The 26,294-nt window shown below is 42.4% G+C and overlaps 1 protein-coding gene across 1 annotated transcript; it reads left to right on the forward strand.

The window, feature by feature from the left end:
• LOC145482345 (scavenger receptor cysteine-rich domain-containing protein DMBT1-like) lies at positions 1-26,029 on the forward strand. The gene is made up of 16 exons (XM_081460993.1): positions 1-349; positions 5,383-5,562; positions 7,682-7,947; positions 9,138-9,396; positions 10,349-12,150; positions 13,057-13,225; positions 14,172-14,888; positions 15,126-15,479; positions 15,794-16,051; positions 18,000-18,205; positions 19,179-19,314; positions 19,790-20,089; positions 21,314-21,583; positions 22,160-22,456; positions 23,552-23,842; positions 24,777-26,029. The coding sequence occupies exons 1-16, from the start codon at positions 250-252 to the stop codon at positions 25,076-25,078; spliced, it is 5,907 nt and encodes a 1,968-aa protein (XP_081317119.1). The 5' UTR covers positions 1-249; the 3' UTR covers positions 25,079-26,029.
• The last annotated feature ends 265 nt before the right edge of the window (positions 26,030-26,294 follow it).

The following is a 26,294-nucleotide window of genomic DNA, read 5'->3' on the forward strand; positions in this document are numbered from 1 at the left end:
CCACAATTTTGAAGCACAGAGAGATTTGACCAGCGGTTACACCATTGCGGTTAAACTTAATCGCTCTTTCCAGTTCGACTTAGGCGAAGTGATCGCTGAATTTTAGCGGGTATAATCGCCTTAAATGCTTATAGCTCGGGCTGCAACACATCTGTTAGTTCCCTGTTATTGTTTTTTGCTTCAAGAGTGAGCGGTTCGAGGGAAACTCACGGATGAAATTTTAAATTTGTACAGTACCAAGTTGCAGACATGGAAATGGGTCTAGTTACTGCTCAATTAACTCTGGTAGTATTTTCTGCGCTGGTTATGTTTGTGGATTATGGATTGACCGAGAGTTTATCGACAGATGGTGAGTTAAGCTCGTTCCTAATCATTTGTTAAGGTTTATATCTTTACGGAATATAAATATTTGTTATGCAAGATTTCAGAATACAACTGGTTAACTATGTTAAGGTTTAACAGAATTTGAAGTTCAAGAATCGCTGCATGTGGTGTTTTGTAGTAAAAATCGACATGAATGGGGTTAGCTTATGAAGCATTCTCGTGACTCAGTGATTAGAAGGTTATAAACGATGGAAGCGAAACTCGAAATTATAGTGCAGATGCTTCACAGAATATTAATATTCATCTAGCTAGTCTCGATCAGTTGTCGGTCGATAAATCGATAATTGAATTGTCTTGATTTGCTATAACGCAGAGTCGGGTCTCTGTTTGGTCGCGTTTGAGAATACGCGAGAAACGCTCACGTCAATTTACCGCATGCTTATGCAAATCACTGAGGTGGCTCCATCGACCTTATTTAGCACACGATCACTAATTCTGTGCGGCGAAACACAGACTCATTTAGCATTAGTTACGCCGTTTAACATTGCCTCAACGGCCTTTAAACTACCTCTTAACGGCGGTCAAAACTGCTCTGTGTTCTTTTAATTACACTGAAATGATACAAGTTATGAACACGTTTATGGCAGCAATGAAGTCAACATTAATCAAATACTTGATCGACCAAGTGAATCGGAGTTAATTATTCGATCATCGGAACTGAAGAAACTTCTGCCGAATTCCTTCACGCCCTCACTGGTCGGGGAACTATTATCACTTCAGCTATCTTGTTGTACTAAAACCCCATATTGTTTCAGCCTTGCTCCTGAATAGTAGTTATTGCAGATTTAAATTAGAAATCTCTTTGTTTATTTGTGTAAGTCTTTGTGAGCCTCAACTGGTTTCGTTTCGCCAAAATTGAAAAAAAAAAAAAAGAACCCATTTGAGTGTTTGTGTCGCACTCGTGAAATTCAGAAAATGTATTTCGGTGGTTTTCTGGTTTTCCGTGTTTATTGTCGGACGTAATTATTGTTGTTAAACGCTCCAGACATGTTTATTTTGACTTATTTTATTGTCTATTTGTTCATAGAATGCCACAAAAAATGTTTAGAAAAAGATAACGTTGTTTGTAAAACTCCAACATTAGCGCACCCTCAGTTCGGGCCGCCCCTACAAGATATATTAAAGTTTGCATGTTTAGATCCAAAAATGTCTGATGCAATATACAATGGTTTGCGAAATAACTTAAGAAATATCATGTCATAGTTTGATGGCTTCAAGATAAGAGATTCGGCCGACAAAAGCTTGCGCTGACCTGTGACCCAAGAGCTTTATTTAACTGGCATATTTTAGACGATATAGAATCAGTTGAAATAAAACTGCGACGATCTGAAAACGTGTCGACGAAAATTGCGGAAATTGGCGATTATCGTACGAAAATAAATGAAGTCATGAATGAAATAGTAATATATAAAACATAAAACAGAAGAACTCGACAACAACAATAACAACAACAACAAAGAAAACAACAGAAAAAGAACAACAATTATAACAACTTCAGCAACAACAATGAAGCTCTTGCAGCAGAATTTTAACCCAGTAATTGAGGACAGTAACGTACTGATTCCATTTAGCCTTCAGGCCACCGTTGTTCGATAGGTGGATAACGCTATCCACCGGAGAAACCGCTATCCAGTGGACACGTCTTCACAAAACAAACCACGCCATCCGCTGCTGGATAGTGATTTATCCGGTGGATAGCACTCCACCTTTCGAAGAACCCAGGATTTACTAATGACCAATTTATACATCGCCATTTCACGTCGGGCAGTAGACAAGTTGTTACTGGTATTTTTGTCACAATTGCTACTAATCTCGCGATCTGATTGGCTAATTTGCCGTTGTCGACAAGAGTCCAGACAACGCTGCTCGCGTCAATGTGTCACGCAATGCCTTGTTCAGCTCGCGCCCTGAAAAAAAAAACAAAAAAAAAAACCATTTTCTTTGACGTTGATATTGTGGTGAAAAACAAATCGAATGTGGTTTAGCGTTGTCTGTACTCTTATCGACAACGATACGTGTCATCACTGTGGTCAGAATTTGTTGTGGACTCACTCGGCTGCGCCTCATGGTTCCACAACATTTTGATCACTGTGATGACGCGTACTCGTTGTAGATAAGAGTACAGACAGCGCTAAACCACATTCGATTTGTTAAATATGGTACTTCATAATTTTACGGTTATTAAATAAATCAAAACACTTCACATATTTCACGCAAGCATAAGCACGAGAAGCTTATGTGCTAGTGGGGACGGCCGCGACGTAATGTAAGCATAAGCGTAGGCGTTCTTCTTTTGCTTATGCTCATGCTTATATTTAGTGAGGAAAAGGTTGGCATAAACATGAAGTGCTCGCTGATTGGCTGAAAGTCTTCCGCTTATGCTTACGCTTATGCCAACATGTCATTACTAGACACAATAACGACATAAACATAAGCACGAGCAGTTGAAGAACGCAAGGTTTTGATATTCTTATGCTTATGCTTTTTTTTGCCTCGCAAGGGAGGTCGCGGGGGACATTGGGGCCTACTACATGTAGAAACGGGAAAACGCGCACTTAAAATGTCTTTGAAAACCGGAAAATCGCTATGAAAATAAATCAAAATCGAAAAACCGGATATTTCAAGTGCAAAATTCGAAAAACCGATAAGGAAAAAAAAAAAACCAAAACCAGAAAACTGAAACTCCGACGCTTCAACATTTAGCCTTAATTTACAGGTCACGATTAGACTAATAGCGATCAATATCCTTTATGGCGAACCTCCAGTTAGCCCGACGATTGAACAGTGTTTTTCTCCCAATAACACCCGGCAATAACTGCAGTGGCTACAAAATATACACCTAAGTCACTTTGATTCTTGTTGACGCTGTTACAAGTCGACCAGTTTGCTGAAACCCCACCAGACATTGTCATTAAAATATTCCCGGCGTGTCAGTTCTATTTTGCGTAGGTTGTAGACCACGTGTGTTTAATCATTCCGCATTGTTTAACGTTGTCACATGACTCATCCTTGAATTTATCTTCAGTTAATGTTTACAAGCGACGAAAGTAGAGTAAATTTTGGTATATTCTCGAGTCGGGAAGAGAATTGCTGCGCTTCGTTATTCTAAACCAACGCTATTTTTCGATTTATGAGAGCAGTTTGCTCAGGAAACATTCGAGAACATCCACTCTGAAACATCAATTTTAACAGTGCGTAGTCGCTGGGTCAATGTTATCACGGTTTCTCATTAGAACAAAATGCTGCTTTCTCGGAAGTTTTCGTTCATCTGCTACTTGACACTTCCTCTTGTTTTCACCGTGGACTCAGATTCTCAACGTGGTAAGCAAATATATTTTTGAAGTTTTATTGTTATTTCTAATTTGCCTTTTCGCGCACGTGTTCCTAGTTTTGTTTCGCTCTGTCGACTACATTGTCGTCTGCGAGAGAACTCACATTTCCACAAAGACCACTTGTATATTTATCTCAGTGTTTCAAGAACTCCAATTCATTACGTACTTACTTTTAACACACAACTTAGTTTTCTTATTTAACTTTTCGAAGCTATTACATAAGCCAATATTTTCTTCCGACGCATTTTTTGCTGAGATAGAATTTTCGAGTCGACACATCTGCTTAGAGCTATTAATATGAAAAGCTGGAATTCTCTAGAAATTGTTTACAAGAGCTTATATTACCGTTAAATCGGTTTACCCGAGTATTTTCGACAGTTCTGTCAATCGCTGGCTAAAAACATCGAGAAATATAAACCTTTCATTCCAGTACAAGTTTTGTTTTCTGTTTTAAAACCTAGAAAAAGCACGCCGTAGCTACACATATACACCTTCTGATGTCTAATCTCGTTAAAAATGTTTTCAGAGTCTTTTATATTATTTTGCGAAAGATGGAAAAGTATAGTAAAGGAAAATTATCATTTTAGTCTCATTATATATACATATTTTTCACAACAAATAGAAAATATGCAAATTAGAGCGGTTGTTTTAATGACGTCAAACCAAAAGCAAGTAATCACTGGCCAATCACAAAGGACGTAGGTAATCTAGTGAACCAATCAAAACTCGAAGAAATACTAGTTGGCGCGAAGCGCGGGAAAATTTGTGCCGGTGAGTCACGACTGGTTTTCGTTTTAGTTCTGCTTGGACGACAAAGTCACGCAAATTTCGTTCAGTGTAGCATAGTAATGCAAGTCAACTCAAATGTGAATTATTTTCGACTTTCTAGTGAAACGTGCTCTAACATCGAATCAGTATCTGTCGTATTCTGTTTTATTAGATTATCTATGTTCATATTTTCTTATGTTGATTGGAATAACGAAAAAAGGAAAAAAAAAAACACACACACAAAAAGGAAACAAAACAGTACTAAAAGATGCTTTCAACTCTAGACTTTTAAATCCAATCGTTGGAGTTGAAATGTCGTAGCTAATTTTTGCTATTTTTGACTAGAATGAGGCCCGGGGCCTGTTTGTGGAAAGCCCCGGAAACTCTTCGGGCCCGATTTTGAGTTAATCGGTATTTAAAGACAAACAGTTGTTTACGCCTGAAACTTCTTGTACGGAATGGAACCTCTGTTCATATTAAAAATATGTGAATAAAACAGCTCTGTAATCATAAGGTTTGAGATTTTTGCTACGGCTTTCCGGGTGCGAAAACTTTCGGGACCTTCAAGAAACGGGCCCCTGGTTCATACTAGCAACATAACGACATAATCGCTTATGTTGGTAATGTGAACATCGACATAAAAACTTGAGGAAAAGATCAGTTTTTCCCTTATGTTGTTATGTTCATGCTGTTATGTTGTTATCATGTCATTATGTCAGGATGTTCACACTGCAAACATAACGAAATGAACGTCCTTCGTATGCCGTTATCTCGCTGGTATAAATTAGGCCTTAGAGGGCCAGAAATGGGTTATTAGAATCTCACTTATCGTTTAATTTTCGGCAATTTCTTAGCTGTCATTTCTCATTTTTTGTTACCTTTTCTTAAATCATCCCAGCTTTGTGTACGCCTGGAAATTTCTTGAAGAACCACCACTGCGTGTCTGAGTGTGGTCCTGGTTTCTATGGCAACAGCGTCACAAGAAAATGTGAAAAATGTTCATCAAGTTGCAGAACGTGCCTTGATGGTGAAGTGCCCACGAAATGCTCCAGTTGTAATTCGCCGCTGTATATTCAAGGTATTGTAGTTAAACTAAAAGTGGTATAGACATTTTTCTAATCGAGTGTCATACAAACCAAATCAAACTACAGTCCAACCCCTATTAAGAGACCACCCTCGGGGAAATGGGAGGTGGCAGCTTAATAGAGGCTCATTAGGAATTAGCGTGAGGTTTACAGTAGAAATGTCAATTTATTCAAATACAAACATGCATTAAGGCAACATGGAATCACGTGAAGACAATAACGAACGTGTATTTGAATGTTTTTTCACAGAGTTCATTTTCTATTTCGGATTCTTAATTATCTGCCATCGCCTTTTCCAAACGTGTATTAAATTTTGGGTAGCCGCTTAAAAGGGGTACGAACTATATATGGACAACCAAAAGGTGGCCGCGGCCGCTTAAAAGGGGTTTTATTTGCAGTATTTTACTGACAACGGTTGCTGGTCTTTGATAACTGGTCGCTTGACAGGAGATGGCCACTTAATATAGGTTCGACTGCAATCACTTTGGCCGATACAGGGACAATCCCCTGAGTGAACCAATTAGCCTGAGGTACGACGCACGCGAAGCGCGCGAAAACGTGTGAGCAAGCCACAATCCTCCATAGGAAAAAAGATGGCGACTGGTACATTTACCCATAATTCTTAGCGCACAAAAACCATAACAACGTTCACAGAAACGTACAGAAACGTTATAAAATCTTCAAACCTAGGCTACTCAATGTCCTTTGCACAGGGAAAAATATTATAAAAATTTGGCTTTCTTTGTGCCTTATAGGCTGCTTTAGGTTCGCAAGGCATTGTGGTAAAATGTACAGCCGCCATCTTTTTTTCCTACGGTGGATTGGTAGTGGATTAACTTCTCATTGGCTGAAAAGGTGGCGTGAGTTTCTTTTAAACTAGTTACTAGGTGTAGATATACTAAAGTAACGTAAACGCGAATTACTTTCGACACTTAAAGTAAAACCCCACAGCACCGCTTAATCTTGGTTTTGATCGCATAGAAAGATGTTAGTGCAACTATTAAACGATCAGCTAAAAGTTAAGGGTGAATTAAAATTCGACGTTTAACTGGTTGTCTGAGCCGATTACGGTACCGTCGGTCGAGTGTGTGTGTTGGTATAGTAGAGTACTGAATTGGTCTTTTGAACCGAAACGATATTGTAACGAGTATTGCATGAATAAATGGTGCAGAATTTCGCCATGTTGCCCTAAATAGCGATCTCCAGGACCATTATACAGCTGTTTCGACAAAGACCCCACAAAAGCGTAAAAGCGTACTCGACAATGCCGATTGGTATTATTTTATTAATTGTTGCTTGGCTGAGTTCACGTTGTTTCAGCAAGAAGGAAGGGAAAGCATGAATACACGTGTTTGTGCTGTAGTTCCTTCAATCACGCTGAAACACCTTGAGCTATACTCAAGCTAACAGTAAGCCACCAGTATTTAAAGAACCTTTCGACATTGTCGCGTTTGCTTATACACTTTTGAAGGAAAACCTTCCTCAAAACGGCCATATGCACAGACGACGAATCTAGTTCAGGATTAACGTGAATTTTGATTTTAGTTTTCAACTTTCCAATGAAGATTAAAAAAAATTCAGTCCTTTAGTTTTTACATTAACTTATCTCAAACTCTACAAAACACTAGCAGGGAAAACACTTCAGAAAAACCTCTACCAACTTTTAGTCTTGTTTGGGTATTTCAATCGACTCTCTATCAAGGCGGCCAGGGTGCGTAGAGACACTACGACTTATAAATAGTGGCTTGGCGCCCGTTTCTCGTAAGCCTCTGAAACTTTTCGGGCCCGCAAAACCAATGTAAGTTAATCTGTATCTAAAAACAGAGAGGTGTATACGCCTGAAACTTCTTGTATGAAGGGAAACTCTGTTCATATTAAGAATATGTGAATAAAACAGCTCTGTAATCAAAAGGTTTGGGATTTTGTTGGAGCTTTTCGGCTGCGAAAACTTTTCGGAACCTTTGAGGGAACGGGCCCCAGGCCTCTAACTTGAATATTTTGAATTACGGAGTCTGCTCTGTTTCTTCGCTAGGCCGCAGCGCATTCCGTGAGGTATGAAGTTAAATTCCTACCATGGTGTTCAGCATAACTTTGTGATGTGCTCTTCTTCAGGAAATTCATGCGTGAAGTCTTGCGGAAAGCAACGATCAAAAGGGCCTCCTTATCGCCAAATGAGGCTTGTGCAAGGAAAAACCCATTTTGAAGGCCGTGTAGAAATCTTCCATGACAGCAAATGGGGCACGATTTGTGATGACTCCTGGGATATCAACGATGCTAAAGTTGTCTGCAGAGAGCTGTTGCTAGGAGACGCCCGCGAGGCAGTGACATTTGGGAGATTGGGGAAAGGGAAGACGGAACAACCCATTTGGCTGTCACAGGTTAGAAATTGGAAATTTACCTTCATTATATTAGTTATAAATGTTAGAAGCAAATCTTTTATTTCCTATGTATTTCATAGACGTGCGAGCTTTCTAACCATCAGGTCGAGTGGCAGGCAGTGAAAGATTGTCGAGTTTTATATGTAGGAGTATACCGACTGAATAATGTTATGGCTATGAAAATGATTTCTGCCGAGAGGTTTCCTCTTCACCTCACACAAAGAAGTACAAAAACAAATTAGAAGTCCGAACGGCGAAAATGAAAAAAAGCCTGGTATCGTGAACTTGTGATAAGGATCAATACGGGACTTGAAAACCATGGCTTAAAAATGCTAACCGTAATAAGACTTTGAAGAAACTGCGATATCGTCAGCCAAAACGAGTGCATATTCACGACGAAATCATTTTGGAAACTCGAGTTATCCTATCTACAAGCTATGAACAGAAGCCTATTTTATTTTTTCCGTCAGTTCACTTTTTATTGTGTTTCTCCAACTATTTTGTCTAAACATTTCGATCGCGGCTGACAAGGTGGCCGTTCACCTTTAATGTAGTCCTATACTGCCCTCGGCCGCTTTTATTTGGTGATGCATGCTTTTTACCTCCCGTAATTCTGCCATGGACATTTCCGGCCAATTTGCCCCCTCAGAGAGAAGGCTTTAACGAATTCGATTATCCCGTGATCAGCAAAGTGACCTGTGTGGGCATGTATACAGTTACACCAAGACAACGCCATATCCTGCCCCCTGGTTAAAGACAAACAACTTAGGCAGCGTCCACACTAAGCCGGAGAAATTTGAAGACGCAGCTTTATTTCTACGGTTTGGCCTACCGTCCACACTAATCCGTCACGAAAACGAAGCTTTTCAAAAACGCTCTTCAGACCGGAGGAATTTGAAAACGCCGGCTTTTCAAATTCGTGTGGACGGAAAACATTTTGAAAACGGAGCTTTTTAAAAACGATGACGTCACGATAATCACGTGATTTCCCTGACCGAGTTTTCCTCAACCACAAATCCAAAATGAACGGTGGTTGTTCGGTTTTCAAATTACTCCGGCGTAGTGTGGACGGAAAACATTTGATACGTTTTCAGCGTGAAACCTCCGTTTTCAAATTCCTCCGGCGAAGTGAGGACAGGGCCTTGTCTGGCGCGCCTTTAAATTATCTTGCATGCCTTTCTTATTTACAGGTCAATTGTACGGGCAACGAGACGCGGTTGGAAAACTGTGACCATCCTCCGTGGGGGAAACACTCCTGTGGTCATTTTGAAGACGCTGGTGTTCGATGCGTGGGTCCGGACACGACACGAGAATGCGTGGACGAGTGTGGAGACGGCTATTTCAAAGTCAAGGGGAGAATGGAATGCGGAGTGTGCATGGCTTCGTGTTTAAAGTGCGCCAACTCTGCGAGCAACTGTACATCGTGTGATAAACCTCGCTTCTTAAAAGGTAATGCCTGTGGATTGTAGAGTGGTGTGTAATGCCTCTAGAGTTATCGCACGGCCAATATCTACGTTATTAAATGGTGCAGTAAGGTAAAGTTTGTGTTCGACCCCAGTAACCTATCCCCAGTAACCTATCAGCGCTGCTGATTTCCGTTTCGTAAACGGTCGATGCCATTTTTAACGGTTGATGCCATCATTGGTAACAAAGCCTTTCAGAATGGACGATGCCATATCTGCATTAGTTTAGGCGTGGACAAGGTAGAAACTGGTTATAAACTGTTGATAGATTAAAACGCACTCACCAAATGCTTAATTGTTCATATTCACACTGGTTTGCTAGCGGTTAGCTTTTACTTCATGGTTGAGGCAACTCTATCATTAACATTCAAAAAAAGAGTCATGTTTTTAAATTAAATTTTGTGGAGATTTGGCGGATCAACCTGGTAGTGTAGTGGTATAAGAGGGATGTTAGGAAACAGAGGTTCCGGTCTCGATACTGGGCGTTTACTTAGAAATTTTCTTTTTTCTTTCATTTAGTAGAGAAAAATTCGTGGATTATTAAAAATTGGCATTAATCGGTATCAATCGTTCACGAAACGGAGAACTACATCGGCGCTTATCTCCGGTTTCCGTAGCATGAAGCGGCAAGGAGTATTTCTACTCCACCCTCGGTGGGATGCTAGTCCATCGAAGGGTTACCCCCAGCCTTAAATTTACCGCTATCCATTTATACTCTTGAGTGGAGGGAGGCACTGTAAGAGTTTGGTTTTGGTTTGGACTGCAATCCATTAGAGTGTCTGTTACAACAGTAAGGTTACTACGCTCATCTCCTATAAAAAACTCGCTCTCAAAGTCTAACTGTTAATTCGAATGAGAGAAAATCTCAGGAAATTAGGATAAATTTGTGCCTAATTAGATTATTAGTGCCTAAAAACCGCTTTTCATTTCCTTTCAAGGTAATACTTGTCAAACTTACTGTGGAGACGGTTTCTATGGAGATACCACTGACCGGAAGTGCAAACCTTGTGATCCCGGATCAGCATGTCGCACGTGCGCTGATGGAACTTCTCCTTCTGCTTGCACAAGTTGCCATGACGACCGGTACCTCAATGGAACCCGGTGTGTTGTCAGCTGCTCTCCGCTCCACGTGGCTCAAAAGCGACACCTGCGTTTGGCGGGAAACCGGCCGACCGCCCTCGAAGGCCGCGTCGAAGTGTATCGTTCTGGGGCCTGGGTTACCGTATGTGACCAGACATTTGATTTCCGCGAGGCCACAGTGGTCTGTCGTGAGCTCGGCTTAGGCGCTGCTGTCAAGGCTGTCAAAAGAGCAGCTTACGGTCGAGGCTACGGGCGCGTTTGGACCGATATTCTTAACTGCACCGGTCGAGAAAGCTCAATTCATGACTGTCCCTTGGTAAAACGAAGTTTTAGCTCGCTTTGCTACCATGGTAACGACGTCGGCGTGGTATGCGCGGGACCCGTGATGAAACAGATAACCAATCAGTGCGTGAAACACTGTAATTCAGGATGGTTTAAAAATGACATGGACGTCTGCGAGACCTGTGCTTCACAGTGCTTTGAGTGTATGGGAACAAGTACTCGTTGCACAAAATGCATGGCGCCCAAATTCTTAAAAAATGATGCTTGCGTTGAGAAGTGCGCGGCGGACGAATATGGCAACATCCCCGCTCGCGAGTGCCAGAAGTGTAACACGGACATTTGCGTCACCTGCAGTGATGGCTCTGACAACAGCAACTGTACCTCATGCAAGAAACCCAAGGCACTTATGAACGGCAAGTGTGCAGACAACTGTGGACCGAAGATGTACAAGAAAAACGGTCGCTGCGTTGAAGATTGTGGGATTTCCATGTACAAGTTTCCAGGTAACTTCTCTTGCCTACCTTGCCCTGACCAATGTATCGCATGCGAGTTCAAGTCGGGGAAACCCGTGTGCACAATTTGTAATCCTCCTCTTGTGCAAGACGAGGCTAGCGGGACATGTGTGGTAAATTGCACTACTGGAAAACATGCAGTGCCTTTCATCAACTTCACATTAAGTACCTCGCCATATTTGAGACTGTCTCACGGTGTGGATTACCTGGAGGGCCTGTTAGAAGTGTACCACGATGGCATCTGGGGGACTGTATGCGATGATGGGTGGGATTTTGCCGAGACGAACGTTGTCTGTAGGGAGTTGCATCTTGGTAAAGCTGACACCAGCGCTTCATTGGGTCACATTCCCAAGGGAACTGGCAAAATGTGGCTAGACGACATGTTCTGCGTCGGCACCGAGAAATCCTTGCTGGACTGTCGCCATCGTCCTTGGGGTCAGTCAAACTGCCAGCATAGCGAAGACACTGTCCTTCGATGTACCGGACCGGGCGTGCGCACGTGCAAGGCGAAGTGCCCCGGTGGCTTCTTTCCGAAGGGGAACACGTGCCAACAGTGCAATTTCACGTGCAGCACGTGTCGCGATAGTGCAAATAAGTGTCTCACGTGCGCCGAAGGATTCTTTAAGAAAAATGACACTTGCGTCAAAAACTGTGGCATTGGGTATTACCTGGACACGGTTTGCAAACCTTGCAACTCGCGCTGTGCCGATTGCGAGGTCAAGACCGACAACTGTACATCGTGTGCTCCGCCATTATTTAGGAAAGGGAAAGATTGTGTCGAAAATTGTACCGGTGGTTTTAAACCCTCCTCGAGGCCTCTGGTGAGGCTTGTTAATGGAAAAACGCCACTCGAGGGCAGAGTCGAGGTAAGGGAACTTGATTCTTAGTTGCGGTAAAGATTCCATATAGCGCTCCCGTCAATGTCATTAGGGAGTTTAAGAAACCACGACGAACACGGCAACGGGAACGTCGCTAAACAAAAGGTTTAATGAGCGGAACAATGGCTGTGCACGTGCGTTATAATTCTTGGTACATTTCTTTGCCGTCCTCTGCAAAACAACAACGTGAAATAATCAAATTCTGCGTTGTCCAGAGAACGTGAACCACGACGGCTAATTTTTTTAGTTTTATTTCAAATGTTTCGCCCTGTCCCAGAATCATTTTCGTGATAGTTTTGACGCTAAGAAGCAAAGGAAAGTGACTTGAGAGTATCGCGAGATTCGCAGGTAAAATATAAAAGCATTTTTTAATCGACGTTGTCCTCGGCGTCGCGTCCTGGTTTCTTAAACTCCCTATTATCAGAGGCCGCGTTCCTTTAGGTTAGCACCAAGAAATCCAGACCTCTGGGAGAAATACGAAGGTGGTTCTTAGCGACTAACCACGACATTTTCAAAGAAAACATTTTTCGCAAAAGTCACAAGTGCGCTTTCGTTTGTTTCATAAACCATCGGATCAAAACGCCTTGACAAAAAAAAGCGCCCCTCCGTATCCCCTCTTGAAGGTTATTTTGTAAGGACGCGTCACTCAATTGTGCGATAAGTGGGCCTATTGTAAAGAAAACATTTCTATAAAATATGGACGCTTTGCAATATCGTAAAATTTCGAAGGTAGCGCAAGTCCTTGCTTTGATTTTTGTGGTAGGAACAATAGGATGGCCCTCCCTTACAGGGGTAGGGTGGGGGATTGCTCCTCTCAAAATCTGTTTGTCTCATTTTACTACTACTGCACCATTCAAAAGAACTTTCCATAACAACTCGACGTTTTTGTTGTAGGTTCTTCATAACGGAGAATATGGCACAGTCTGTGACGATGGCTGGGACCTACTTGATGCCAACGTCGTCTGCAACATGTTGAGCATGGGAAATGCATCGCGCGCAGTCATTAGGGCAGGGTTTGGATCAGGAAGAAACAAGATTTGGTTGGATGAAGTCCAATGCTTCGGTAAGTCGTAGACGGAATGTCTTTTGGTCGCAAACTGCTGGACAAAGCTCTTTCGGGTTTCCGTTCTTGAACGGGTTAGGACTATTGCTACTCCCCCCTGGATTGGACTCTAATCCATCTGACATCAGGAGGGGAGCAGTATGTTATGCGGTTTTGTGGTATTGGGCAATTTTTCATGCGGTATTTCGCTAACTTCAATCTTGATTTACGATACTGTGGTGTTTTCCAGACCTGCGAGATGTGTTTGTTTAGTAATCTGGTTTCAGACCCTTTCCATATTAGTTAAATATGTAACGTGACGGCCGTAATAGCTAATTATTGTAAACAGTTCTAGCTGATCCACAGTTTGACTGTTCAAACAATGCTTAACGTTTTCTTTGACTTAATTTAATCACTGCGCCTTTCAATGCGGACTCTAAAATTCAAAGCTCAACTGACAAATGCGTTTTTCGCTACCGTCAATCAAATGTTCGGCGGCCCCTCCCAGCTTCCGAGTACTGCCGAGGGTGCGGTAATCAAATCAAATCGTTGAGCACAGTTCACATAGTCGGAGGCTGGGAGGAGCCGCCGAACATTTGATTGACGGTAGCGAAAAACGCGTCTGTCGGTTGAGCTTTGAATTTTAGAGTCCGCATGTTATTGGAAGGCGCAGTAAGCTCCGTTTTTGTGACGGATTAGTGTGGACGGTAGGCCAAACCTTAGAAACAAAGCTGCATTTTCACATTTATGCGGCGTACCGCGAACGAGGCCTTAGATATGAAAACTACCTCGTGAGGTAGTCTTATTCATACAAGAATAAACCAGTCTCGATCAAGATTCGCACAATAGATTCATGCCCTTATGTAAACAATTTGGCAGTGAGAAATGTTTTATTCGTGCTCAGACTGAAGGTATTTTGACGTGGTGTGAACGCGTTATAAGATGCTTTAATTAATTCCTCTTTTAGGGAATGAAACATCGCTGATTGCTTGTCGGCATATTGGCTGGGGCCGAGAAAATTGTGACCATACCGAAGACGCGGGCGTGGTCTGCAAGGGCCCTGACAGGTCACGTGATTGCTTGTCCAAATGTTCATTCGGGTACTTTATAAGCTCTGTTGACGGAAGCTGTGGGCAGTGTAGTCCGAACTGCAAGGAATGCTACGGATCGCCAGAAAACTGCACGGTCTGCGACATGGGCAAGTTTTTGAACAAAACCGGGAATATGAGCTCTTGTGTGACTGACTGCAAAAAGGGTCAGTTTGGAGATCCTACAACGACTCGATGCCTAGATTGCTCGAAAGACTGCTCGGACTGCGTCAACAAGCCGAACCACTGTACGGAATGTCCCAAAGGCAAACATCTTCTCAAGAATTCTTGCGTCGTTAACTGCTCTCGTGAGGCCAACAAGATTGTCAGCGGTGTTTCTGACATCAAACTCGTGGGGTTCAATTCCTCGACCGAGGGACGCGTGGAACTCCTGTACAATGGCGAGTGGGGGACTGTCTGCGATGACAGCTTCGATATAAACGAAGCGACGGTTATTTGTCGGCAGCTGAAGCTGGGAAAAGCTGTGGCCGCGTACTCGTCCGCGAGATATGGTCAGGGGACTGGACAGATTTGGATGGACGATACCCAGTGCACTGGAAACGAGCGAAGACTTCAAGACTGTCGCTTTCATCCCGGTAGGGTGAACTAAATAAAGACAGGAATCAGTTTTGTTCAGGCGCGAAAGAAACCTGTACGGTTGCCAAAGAGCTGTACCCAACCTTGTTCCCAGGCCTTTTTCCTCAGAGATTGGGAGGAGAACGCCTTGGGAACTTGATAGAGCCATACTCTTTAGAGAGTCTTTTGACGTTTACCTACATTTTTAACGTCTTTAAACTAAAGTAACCCACCTCAATTTTGCTTACTGTTTTCAGGCGGTTTCGGGAACAATAATTGTGGTCACAGCGAAGATGCCGGCGTCAAGTGCTCGGGTCCCGATCTTTCCACGAGGTGCGTCTCCGATTGTGGGGACGGTTTCTATGACGACAAGAACACGTGCAAGCGTTGTCATGACACTTGCAAGACTTGCTTTGGGAAGCCAGACCGTTGCGCGAGCTGCAAGCCGCCATACTTTCTAGAGTTTGCAAGTTGCGTACAAGAATGCCCGTTGGGTAAATTTGGCAACACCAATAACAGGATGTGCGAGCGTTGTGATATTCAGTGCCAAACGTGCTTCAACGGCGAAAAGAACAATTTGTGCAAGTCTTGTCGCGAAGGACTCTTCTTGAGTAAGTACTACCAGGACAGCATGTTTCATAACCTTTAAGCATACGTTTTACTAGCGTAATGGTTCATGTACGTGCCGAAACAAGCCATGAAAGATTTTTCCGAGAAGGCTAAATCTGTCTTGAAACAGAGAAATCGGGAAATTTCGATACGCTAAACCTCCTCTCTATATATAGAGCAAAGTTCTCTACATGTTGGCAGCAAGCAGTTTTGGTCGGTTCGCGACCAAACTGGAAAAGAAAAACTTGTTGGTTGCCCAGTCACACAAATTCGTCACGCTAACGAGCCCGTCTCGCAAATTTTCTTTTGTTTTCAGTGGGACTAAAATGCGTAAAGGATTGTGGGGTTGACATGCAGCCCGTGTCCGCGCTGTTTCCGCCCAAGCCAACGAAACCGTTGGTTCGTCTAGTGGATGGAAAAAGTAAACAGGAAGGGCGAGTTGAAGTATTTTACGGCGGCCAGTGGGGAACTGTTTGCGACGACGACTGGGACCTGAAGGAAGCGTCAATTGTTTGCAAAGAACTTGGCTTTGGAAGAGCTAGAGAAGCCCCTAAACACTCGAAATTTGGGAAAGGTGAGTCTTTCTGAATAAATACTGCTATTTTGAATAAATACTGCTATTTTGCTCTTGTAATCCACGTTGCACGAGGGTTACGTCTATTAGGCAAAGAGAAATGATGGTGATGATGACGATGACGATGACGATGACGATGACGATGACGATGACGATGACGATGACGATGACGATGACGATGACGATGACGATGACGATGACGATGATGATGAGGACGATGACGGCAACGATGACGACGACTACGACGCGGTGACGACGGCAACGGCGACGATGCCGACAACGACAACGGCGGCAAGAACGACGATGACGATGTGGGAGCGACGGTGACGACGTGGGAGCAACGGTGATGATATGGGAGCGACGTTGACGACGTGGGAGCGACGTTGACGACGTGGCAGCGACGGTGACGACGTGGTAGCGACGGTGACGATGTGGGAGCGACGGTGACGACGTGGGAGCGACGGTGAAGATGTGGGAGCTTTTTGATACTGGATTACCCGTGGGGCTGGCTTTCGACAGTTTACCTGGTTTTAGAACACCCAATGTTTGCATGCTTGACAGTCTTATTTGTCAGGCCATGTTAATTGAATGCCAAAAGGAAAAGGAAAGAAAAGAAGAACTTAAATGAGATGAGTTGTTACCTTAAAATATTCTACACAGCAAATTGGAGTCGAGAAAAGTCATGCAGCCTGAGAATTTTCTTCTCCTCGTGACCTTTGTAGTGCTTTAAAATCTTCTTGATATCTGCTTTACGTCTAGTCTAGGAATGCGAGTAAGGAATTTATCAAACCTAGGCGGACTTCACCTCTTGACATCGCTTATCAAATGCGTATGCAGATACGTCACGAGCTATCGCAGAATAACAAAAATAAGAGGATTGAAGAGACATTCATTCTATGACCTTGAAAAAGTAAATTATAGAGATAAGAGGTATGTCTGCTTTCCTGACACAACAAAAAGGAAGTCTGTTGACGTTGCGACTTCTTTTTGGCGGATTAACATCAATATAGGTTTTCTTTGAATGTCTACTGAGGCCCCATATAAGCTAATACGTTTTCGCTGAGGCTTTTTCGTCCGAATTCGCTTTCGCTTATTTTCTGCCTAAGTATAACAGGGCTCCACTTTCGAACACTGCGTTTTCAAAAGTATGCATAGAGAGTTTGATACCCTCTGTTGCCTCATATGTTTTCTACAATCGTACGCGAGAAGACAATTGCGAGAGAACTGATCGCGAACGCAAAGAGGAAGCTCCTTTTATCGTGATTGTCCCATCTTCCTGTCCCCCGCACCGCCCCTACCCCCATACGGACGTGCTCCACTCTCGCTTGACTCGCTGTTTGCTGTTTCTCTCACTTTCTTGTTTAGCGTTTGAAAAGAAAACGTGTGAACAAAGACTGTTTTCGATGGTATCTTGGCTTCTCAGTGTGGACCACACGCGATAAAGCCTTAAGGTCATTCCACTGAAATAGAACCTGCACTGAGATTTTTGTCAAACTTTGCCTATTGACTGTTTATGTTGCAGGAACTTAAATTTGGAAATAAAAATGAGGGGTCCCCATGTTCGTTTAGGAACAACAGTACCTTGTTTATACCATATAAATCCTTACAATAGGACCATGATTATACTCACGATTGCTTGCTAAATTCACGTTTCCGACGATTTTTCTTGCTCAACGCTGAGAATTGGCCCATATTTATTTTACATAGAGAAATTTATTACTCAATTCAACACAACAGAAAGAAATGATAGGTCACCGTACTCGTTTTCGATAAAATGACGATTTACCTCTATGGCGAGGTCCAGCCGCGAAGAAAAACCCGCCATTTTTTAATGCGCGCGCGCTAATCACGCGTGAAATTATGCGCAGTAGGGATGCGCAATGCAATACTGGGGAATGACCTTAATGTATTAAGACAAGACCTAAGAGTATTTTTTGCTTAATTGTAGGAAATGGCATTATCTGGATGGATAATGTTAACTGTTTTGGTTACGAGACCTCTCTGACGCAATGTCGTCAAGTCGGCTGGGGACTGGGTAACTGTGACCCGTTACACAGGGAGGATGCGGGTGTTGTCTGTGATAACACTACTGTGGAGGAGGTCAGCAATAACTATTGCAGGAGAGTGAATAGTGGATCGTGCAAAGATTTGCAGGTAGCAACTTTGACCTGAATATTAATATTCATGAAATGCATTCCTTGGAGGAAGCTGTTTGGTCCCGGGGGGGGGGGGGGGAGCAGGGTTTGTTCCTTATATGGGCTATATAGGTTTGTGTGTTCCCAAATGGGTATGGTTTTTAAGCGATGTTGGTCTGAAAAAGGACACAGATGTTGTTCATTTGGTCTGAAATAGAGTATTTTTGTCACTCTGTCTTGGCATTGGGTGTTTTGTTTACAAGTAACTATTTTTTTTCTCCGCTTCAACATTGGCAAATTTGTAACATTTTTAAATGCGTACGCTCATGGAAGCCAACTCTGGTTAGCTGTTGTCATATAAGTTAGGTCTGAATTTCAAGGTTCGGGCCTCACACCGCCACCAAAAACTTTTGGGAGTACCCACCTCCCTACCCCCATGTAGGATCGGTTTCAACGTTGACTATCTGTCCAAACCAAAATAAATGGTACATCGTACCCATCTGATCATAGTGTACGGAACACTATTTCCTAAAGGAATTTCATGTTGTAGAACTGGCTACCACTATCATGACCATTACTTATACCACAAGCATCATATGTTACTTTATTTTATTTTTTTTATTTTATCTATTTAAGAGACATACTAATCTACAATTTTGGGCATTTTTAGCTAAGACAGTCTAAGTTGGTTCACGCCTTAACAAAGACTAATGAGTCACAAAGATTTCAAGCTAAAGTATAACAGACGCATGTAACATAAATAAAACGTATTTGATTAAATATGCTAACTAGAACTACGAGACGTGAAAGAGTAGATGTGACTTGTCTAGATTTAATTTTTTTACTATTTCTGAAAAATCAATATTAGATTCTTTTCAATTTAAGTTAGCGCCACTATAAATAACAATAATAACAACAACGAAAACAAAGAAGCCAATATTTCGGGATTGATTCCTTTGCATTGTTCTAATTTTCACTCTGTCTATTTTCAGGAGTGCGATTTGTTCAATAGAGTCACATGTGTGGATCTAGACGTTTTTAATGAAGTTTGGAATGAGAACGGTCAACAGAGGTCCGTCTGTTTACAGTGCCCAGATGGTACCGCTGGCGATGGTAAAGAATGCAGAGGTAAATCTCCCGGCAAAACCTCAAATGGTCCCTGGGCATCCTGTGATGCCCTGTCAGCTTCTCCATCGTGCCGTTAGATCATTGATTTTTGACTAATTCGACCCTCAATCGCCAGGAATTACATTCTTTGGTATCCATTTGCCTATTTTTTTTTTCTGGGTTATACGGTCACATGCATGACAAAGCTTTCCCGCGACACGAGTTGCACGAAGCAAAACATTGCTGTTATCAACGTGTCACGCAACGATCGTCTTTTCGCAACGATCGCAACGATTGCGGCGACACAGCGTGATGAATATTCTTTTTATACGTTGCTTGGTAGTGTTACACCGAGCTACGCTTTGTGTAACTTGCCTTGCTACGGCGGAACAAATTCATGAACGACGTTGAATGTGACATTTCCCAGCTTAGCGTTATATAAGTGAGGTGTTTGACTTGTTGAATAGTGGAGTGTTTTACATTTCTCCTTTTTCAGCCGTGGCTTCCAAGCCTCCAGAATTCGATCGAACGCCGACTAAAAAGACAGTCAACGCGCAAGACGTGATCACCCAGCAGTGTCGCTCCAAGCCTCCTCGGATTTTTCCCACCGTGCAAGACTGGCGAAAAGACGGGAAGCCTCTCCTTGCAGAGGATATAGTCAATAGTCGAATCGTTTCGAACGTTGGTCAGCTGTTGATAAAATCCGCCACGAGAGAAGACAGTGGCAATTATACCTGTACTTTAGTCAATAGCGCCGGAAACATTACTAGCAACAGATCTGAAGTTATCGTCAAAGGTAACATGTTGTTTTAGACTGAATTTTAACCGTGTGTGCTTTCCGTTTTTATAGAAAAACCGTTTTTACATAACGACAACAACAACAACAACTTTTATTTCACCCCAGAGCTAGAAATAATTTATTAAAATATTATTAGTGCTGGCTACCCGAAATAACGTAAGTGTAAAAATGCCAGGCAACCAGTTAGAAGAAAAGATATCTCACGTGTTTAGCCAAGGGACACGAACAAATAAACATATGCACATACAAAATAACCAAAAGGAAAACCAAATGAAACCGGCCTTTTCACTGAGCATTTTTCGGAATAAATGGAATACCATTAGAAAAGAATGTAGTGATTAGAAAATCACTAAAATTATCATTCGCTCTTTCGCGCTATTCCCATGCCCCTTGATGAAATACGCGGTCGTTCCATTTGCAAATGAAATGGAACAGTCACTGTTTCTTTGGGAGGTTTTGAAATGTTGTCAAATGGTACACTCTCATTTTGTTTGTTGAAAACTGCGCTACTCCATTTGACGAAAAGTTTTTACCAGTTTTTTGTTTTCCTCAGGGAAAGCGCCCAGTATCATTTTTGTTGCATTTAAGCAGTACGTTGGTTTTTCAATTGTAGTGTTTTATCGCTGAATGAGTAGGAAAAAAGTCGAAAAAAATAAAAACGTTAAGTCTGTAGGTCAATTTAGTTTGAGAGTAGGGTCGGTGCTTGATTCCTCTCTTGCGGGCAACGGGAAAATCCCCCATGGGAAAAAAGGTGGTGACTGGTACATATACCCATAGCTCTTAGCGCAAGAAAACTGTAACCACTATATAAAAACGTACAGAAAAGTTGTAAAATCTTCAAACTTCGGCTGCACAATGTCCTTTGTACAGGAACAAATATTATAAATATTTGGCTTTCATTTTGCCATAAAGTCTGTGTTAGGTTCACAAGGCGTTGCGGTAGAATGTAAAGCCGCCATCTTTTTTCCTACGGTGGATTTCACACTGATGATACAGGTCAACAGAAATGTTTTTGATTGGTTGTTATTTGCGCGGGAAAAGTCAAAGACGAGCACCGACCAATAAGGGACAGAGAGACTGGTTACGTCATCAGGAAGGACTGTTTGGGGTGGAATCTTGAACATTTCCTCAACGAAGGAGAATTTAGTGCACGAATAGAAAAAGCAAGTTTACTCACTTTTCTCAACTGATGGTTTTCTCGTTTTTTGTCTTTCTTCACAGAGGCACCGCGTATTCTCGGCGTCCTGTCTGCAGATGTCAGCAGGGATGGCAATGCGAATTTAAGCTGTATCGTGTCGTGTTACCCTCCAAGTAATATCACGTGGAAATTCAAAGGGAAGAATCTCACTCGCTCTGCGAGATACGAGTTCATAGACAGCAGTTATATGATGAAGGTTAAAAACGTTCAATTTGAGGACGCAGGGCTTTATGAATGTTCGCTGATCAACGAGCTTGGGGAGGCCCGCGCTAATGCATCTCTTATCGTCGGATGTGAGTGTTGGAGTTATTGTTCATAAACGGTCGCTTTTTTTTCTTTCAGTTAAGAAATATTTCTTGCTATTCAAACACTACTCTAAAGCTAAAATATGTCATAAGTCTTGACAATTAATAAAATAATAATATAATTATATCGTTTTGCACTGACAACTTTTTATAATGTAAAATACCCTTTGATTTTAACGTGGTATCCTCGAGTACAGTAAAAGTGATAAATTGGTTGCTTAATTTTATTAACATGTAAAGATTTTTCTCGTTGCGTGGGTGATTTAGAGCCAGATTCTCTAACTCACAAGTTGGCTTCTTTTCGTTCCATTTGCGTTTTCAAAAGCTAAACTCTCTTCATTGATAAATGCGTAAACATTGCACGAAATACGCGTTAATTTCAAAATGTTTCAATTGCTTTACAACCAGTCAGTACAAAGAATGATGTCAGCGTGTCTGACGTGCATTTGATTGACAGGTGTTTAAATAGCTTCTGTATGTCGAACTGTATAGCAAACAAATGTTGTTTGTTGCGGTAAACAAATTTTCACCTGTTCTTATATTTATAATTTTTTTCCTCTCTAGTGACTGTTGAATTCGAAGACTACCCCAGGCGCACTGTTGCTACTAAGGGAGACCAGGTTACTCTCAATTGCAACGTAACGGGTGTCCCCAGACCTCAAATAGCTTGGAAGAAAGACGGGGAACTGGTAACGAATGGCACTAAAAATACTGTCACAACATACTCAGCCTCGAGCAGAGGTTACACTGCGAGCCAATTACAAATACGGCAAGTTACCAAAGAAGACGTTGCTGTGTACTCTTGTATTGCATGGAATCGTGGCAGCATTCGTGTGTGGCTGGCAACTGTGCTCTTAACTGGCAAGTTTCGTTTTATTTATTTACTTTGTTTTAGTTTGTTTATCCTCAGTATATACATTAGGCGTTACCTCCTCTACATTATGCAATTTTCGCATTGACCAGAACCAAGACGTTGGGCGAAGCAATAATTTGTATGCAATTTTCAATCATTTAGCTTATTTTGCCGGTTCAGAAATACTTTTTATTGATCGATTTCACCTGATGTTCTTCAAACACTCTCTCGGCTACTTCAGATCTTGTTTTTTTACTTTCACCACGCCGGTTTACATTCAATAAGTCAAGAAATCTACATGTATAGAATCATTCTTAAGACTCCACTCGTGAGTTATTTTGATTTCTTCCCTAAAACTTTTTTTTCTGAAATTTGAGTTGCCAAACTCGTGGTGTGGCTTATTTGCGAGTGCGGCTTATCCGCCGGTATTTACCGTGTACATATTTTTCGCAATCGCGATGGTCAGCTGACATCCCTTACAGACATGTGCACATGCGTAAGGCTTTACATAAGACAACATACCCCTGTAGTTATGCGACCGCGCTCTACGAAAAGACACGAGATACAGAATAGTCCACTTTGTATATAGCCGAATATTCTAACATGGCCCCGAGGGTTTAGGTCAAAATTATCTTTCCCTCAACCCCGAAAAGGGATCAAATTTAGAGGTTTGTCCTGTAGCCCAGGATTGCTATTTGGATCGTAACCTATTATATTATTTGTACGTTCTAAGACCAGAGATTGTGCAATGAATAACGATTGTAATTGCTGGTTATCGCGCGACACTGTCATATTTCAAAATAATAATAATAATTAAAACTAAATGGCAGATATTTCTGTTACTTCACGGCCGCCATATTGGTGCACCTCCGAGACACACCAAGATGGTCTCTCCAAACAAAGCTCTTTAAATTTGGATGTATAATATTTTTCCGAATAACGTAGTTGCCAAAACACCGCACAGATCTAAATCTAGGCAAGGTAGTTTATATAAATCAATCCTCTATCATATCTCAGTTACTTGACTTTATTTATTTATTGGTTGCCAAGTTTATTCTTGATGGCATAACAGTGAAACCAGCAATATGTGTTGTTTTGTCTAGGTCCGCCGATTATCTCCAGTCCTCCGAAGGACATTTCTGTCCTCTCTGGAGCAAATGTGACTTTCTTCTGTCTTGGTTTGGGCGCTCCAGAGCCTGAGCTGACATGGCTTAAGGATTCCGAGACTATTAAGCCATCCAAGAGAGTAACCATTAACGCTCAGAGCGGTTCCCTTCAGTTGTTTGTGGTTACAGTCGCGGACGCTGGAAAGTACACATGCGTTTATAAGAATAAATATGGCGAGGACAGGAAGTCGGCAGTACTTCGTGTGGATGGCATTGATCCGGAACAGGGTAAGATGGTAACGGGTGGGGCTGCAATACCAAGAAGGCTTAGGTGAGGTAAGAATGGGTAGGAAAGCAAAGGATGGAATAGGGTAAGGCAGCATGTATGACAGTGAAGGATAGCGAAGGGTAGGACAGTGAAGGGAAGATCAGGGTATAATAGGCTAGAGAAGAGTAGGGTAGGGCAGGGTAAAGTAGAGGTGCCTTGGATAGGGTATGGCATGATTAGGTAAGGTGGGTGGAAAATGGGTAGGGTAGAATAGGGTCGGATAGGGTAAAGTGAGGTAAAGTACAGTAGCCTATGGTGAGGAAGGGACGAGTGGGGCAGGGTAGTGCAGGGTAGGGTAGTGCAGGTAGATTAACGTAGGGTAAGGTAGGTTAGGGTAGGGAAGGGAGGGTTTGAATGGGTAGGGAAAGGCAGGGTATGTTAGGGTGTGATAGGGAAGGGTAGGGTAGGAATGGAGAGAAGGGCAGTAGGAAAGTATAAGGCAGGGGAGGAGAGGGGGAACAGTAGAGTAGTGTAGGGTAGAACAGGGTGGTGTAGGGTTGGGAGTACGTGGTAAGTTGGGATAGGGTAGGGTGGGTAGGTTAGGATAAGGAAGGGAGCAGTTGGCAAAGTAGGGATGGAGGGAGTAGGGTAGCAGGGAAGTGGAGGTAAGGTAGAAAAGGGTGGGTAGAATGTAGTGGTTAACTACACTTGGATGGGATAGGGGTAGCCAGCAAAGGAGTAAGGTAGGGTAGGACACCTAAGTAAGAGTAGGGAGTATAACTTTTGGTAAGGTAGTATGAAGTAAGGGAGAGGGGGGAAGTATCCCGATTGTATTTTTGGCGAGGTCTTTTATTCGAAATGTAATCCCTAAACAAGCTTGCAAAAGCACGATTTGAATTCAGTTAGCATAAACAAAACTCACTTTCCATTTTTTTAAAACTTTACTCCGAACAGTAACCTCTGCACAGCCATTAGCTCAAAAGAAATCCATCTCAACAGGAACGATAGTGGCTATCGTGGTAATTTTAGTAGTCATCATTGCTATCATTGTGGGTATCGTGTTGTACCGTTACTGCCACGAACGCAATGAAACCTTCCAGTTTGCAGTGGATGGGAATTCTTTAAGGCCGTCTCTTCGAACACGGGTCAAGAACACTATGCGTAAGAAGCAGCCGTCAAGTTTGTACTACAATCACAGCCGGGATGAAGTGAACTTTGACGATAGCAAACCATTTGTGGACCATGACGAACTCTGAGAAGCAAGAATCATGCAGTTTTTTCTTGTAATAATTGCGCTCTTTTAGACTTGGCTGTCCGTTACTGAGAAATGGCCGTACAATAGCAACGTTTTCGCTAAGGATGCCTGTAAATGAAAGGACGTGAAGAACTCTGTGTATGAAGTAACAATGTATATGGAATTCACTTAATAGGGGCACCGGCTGTCAATCTCAGGGATACTCCTTGGGGTTCACAAGTAAACCATATCCCTGGGATGTAAACAAAAAGACGGGGCAGGGAGGGGGTTACGCTGGACACTTAAGTTAACACAATCGTATGCAAAGTTTCTGTGGATTCCAAAAGCGTAATTGCCCCGTTCAAAACGGGTACGATATAGAACCGCTTGTACCTCTAGAATACAGGATACCTAAGGTGTAGTACAGGGAACCTAGGCCAGAGGAAATGATACCCAGAGTAGAAAAACTTGCCCGGATTGTTCGAAAGGTCGGCAACGTTATCCACCGCATAAATCTTTATCCAGTGGATAGCGTGGTTTGTTTTGTTAACACTTATCCACTGGATAGCGATTTATCCGGTGGATGGCGTTATCCAGCCTTCGAGCAACTGAGGCCTGGGCTCCAAATAGGGTATAGAGTAGAAAATCACCCGGGAGGGTGGGGAAATGTGGCATCCTAGAAATGTTATGCTATTGTATTTTTAGACCGGTCATTTCGAAATGCGCAAAGGACATGTTTAGCCCCAGTAGGAATTAATATTTAACGTTTCTTGACGTGATATTTTCGACATCAATTTTTAACGGATGAAAGTTAAACGTCATTAATAATTTTCATGTTCTTGTGATAGCCATTCCAAGGTTATCGGTATTATAGCTTTGTCAGTTAAGAGTCTTGTGGTTCACATTCTTAGACGGCCTCCTTGGACTGTTGGTGGTTTAAAGTGAAAAATATTTTAGTCCTCCTTAGAGAAACTCGAGGATGGTCATTTCAGTATAATTAATCAGTAATTTTAGAATCTTGATCACGCCACACCTTGAGTTCTGCGTGACATCCTTAAACTAATCAGCTACAGATGGCTGGCCATGTATAGGAAGGTCCGCGGGAGCTGCAAACAGTCTCACATCAAAAGCGTGAATTGAGCCAGCCTTTGACGACCAACTTGAGTCACGCCTTCTACCAGCAAAGTGCCAGTTGTCACCCCATATACATGTCGCCTCAATTTGAAGCTTTAAGGAAA

This window comes from Orbicella franksi, chromosome 1 (genome assembly GCF_964199315.1).
Source record: "Orbicella franksi chromosome 1, jaOrbFran1.1, whole genome shotgun sequence".
Lineage (NCBI taxonomy): Eukaryota > Metazoa > Cnidaria > Anthozoa > Scleractinia > Merulinidae > Orbicella > Orbicella franksi.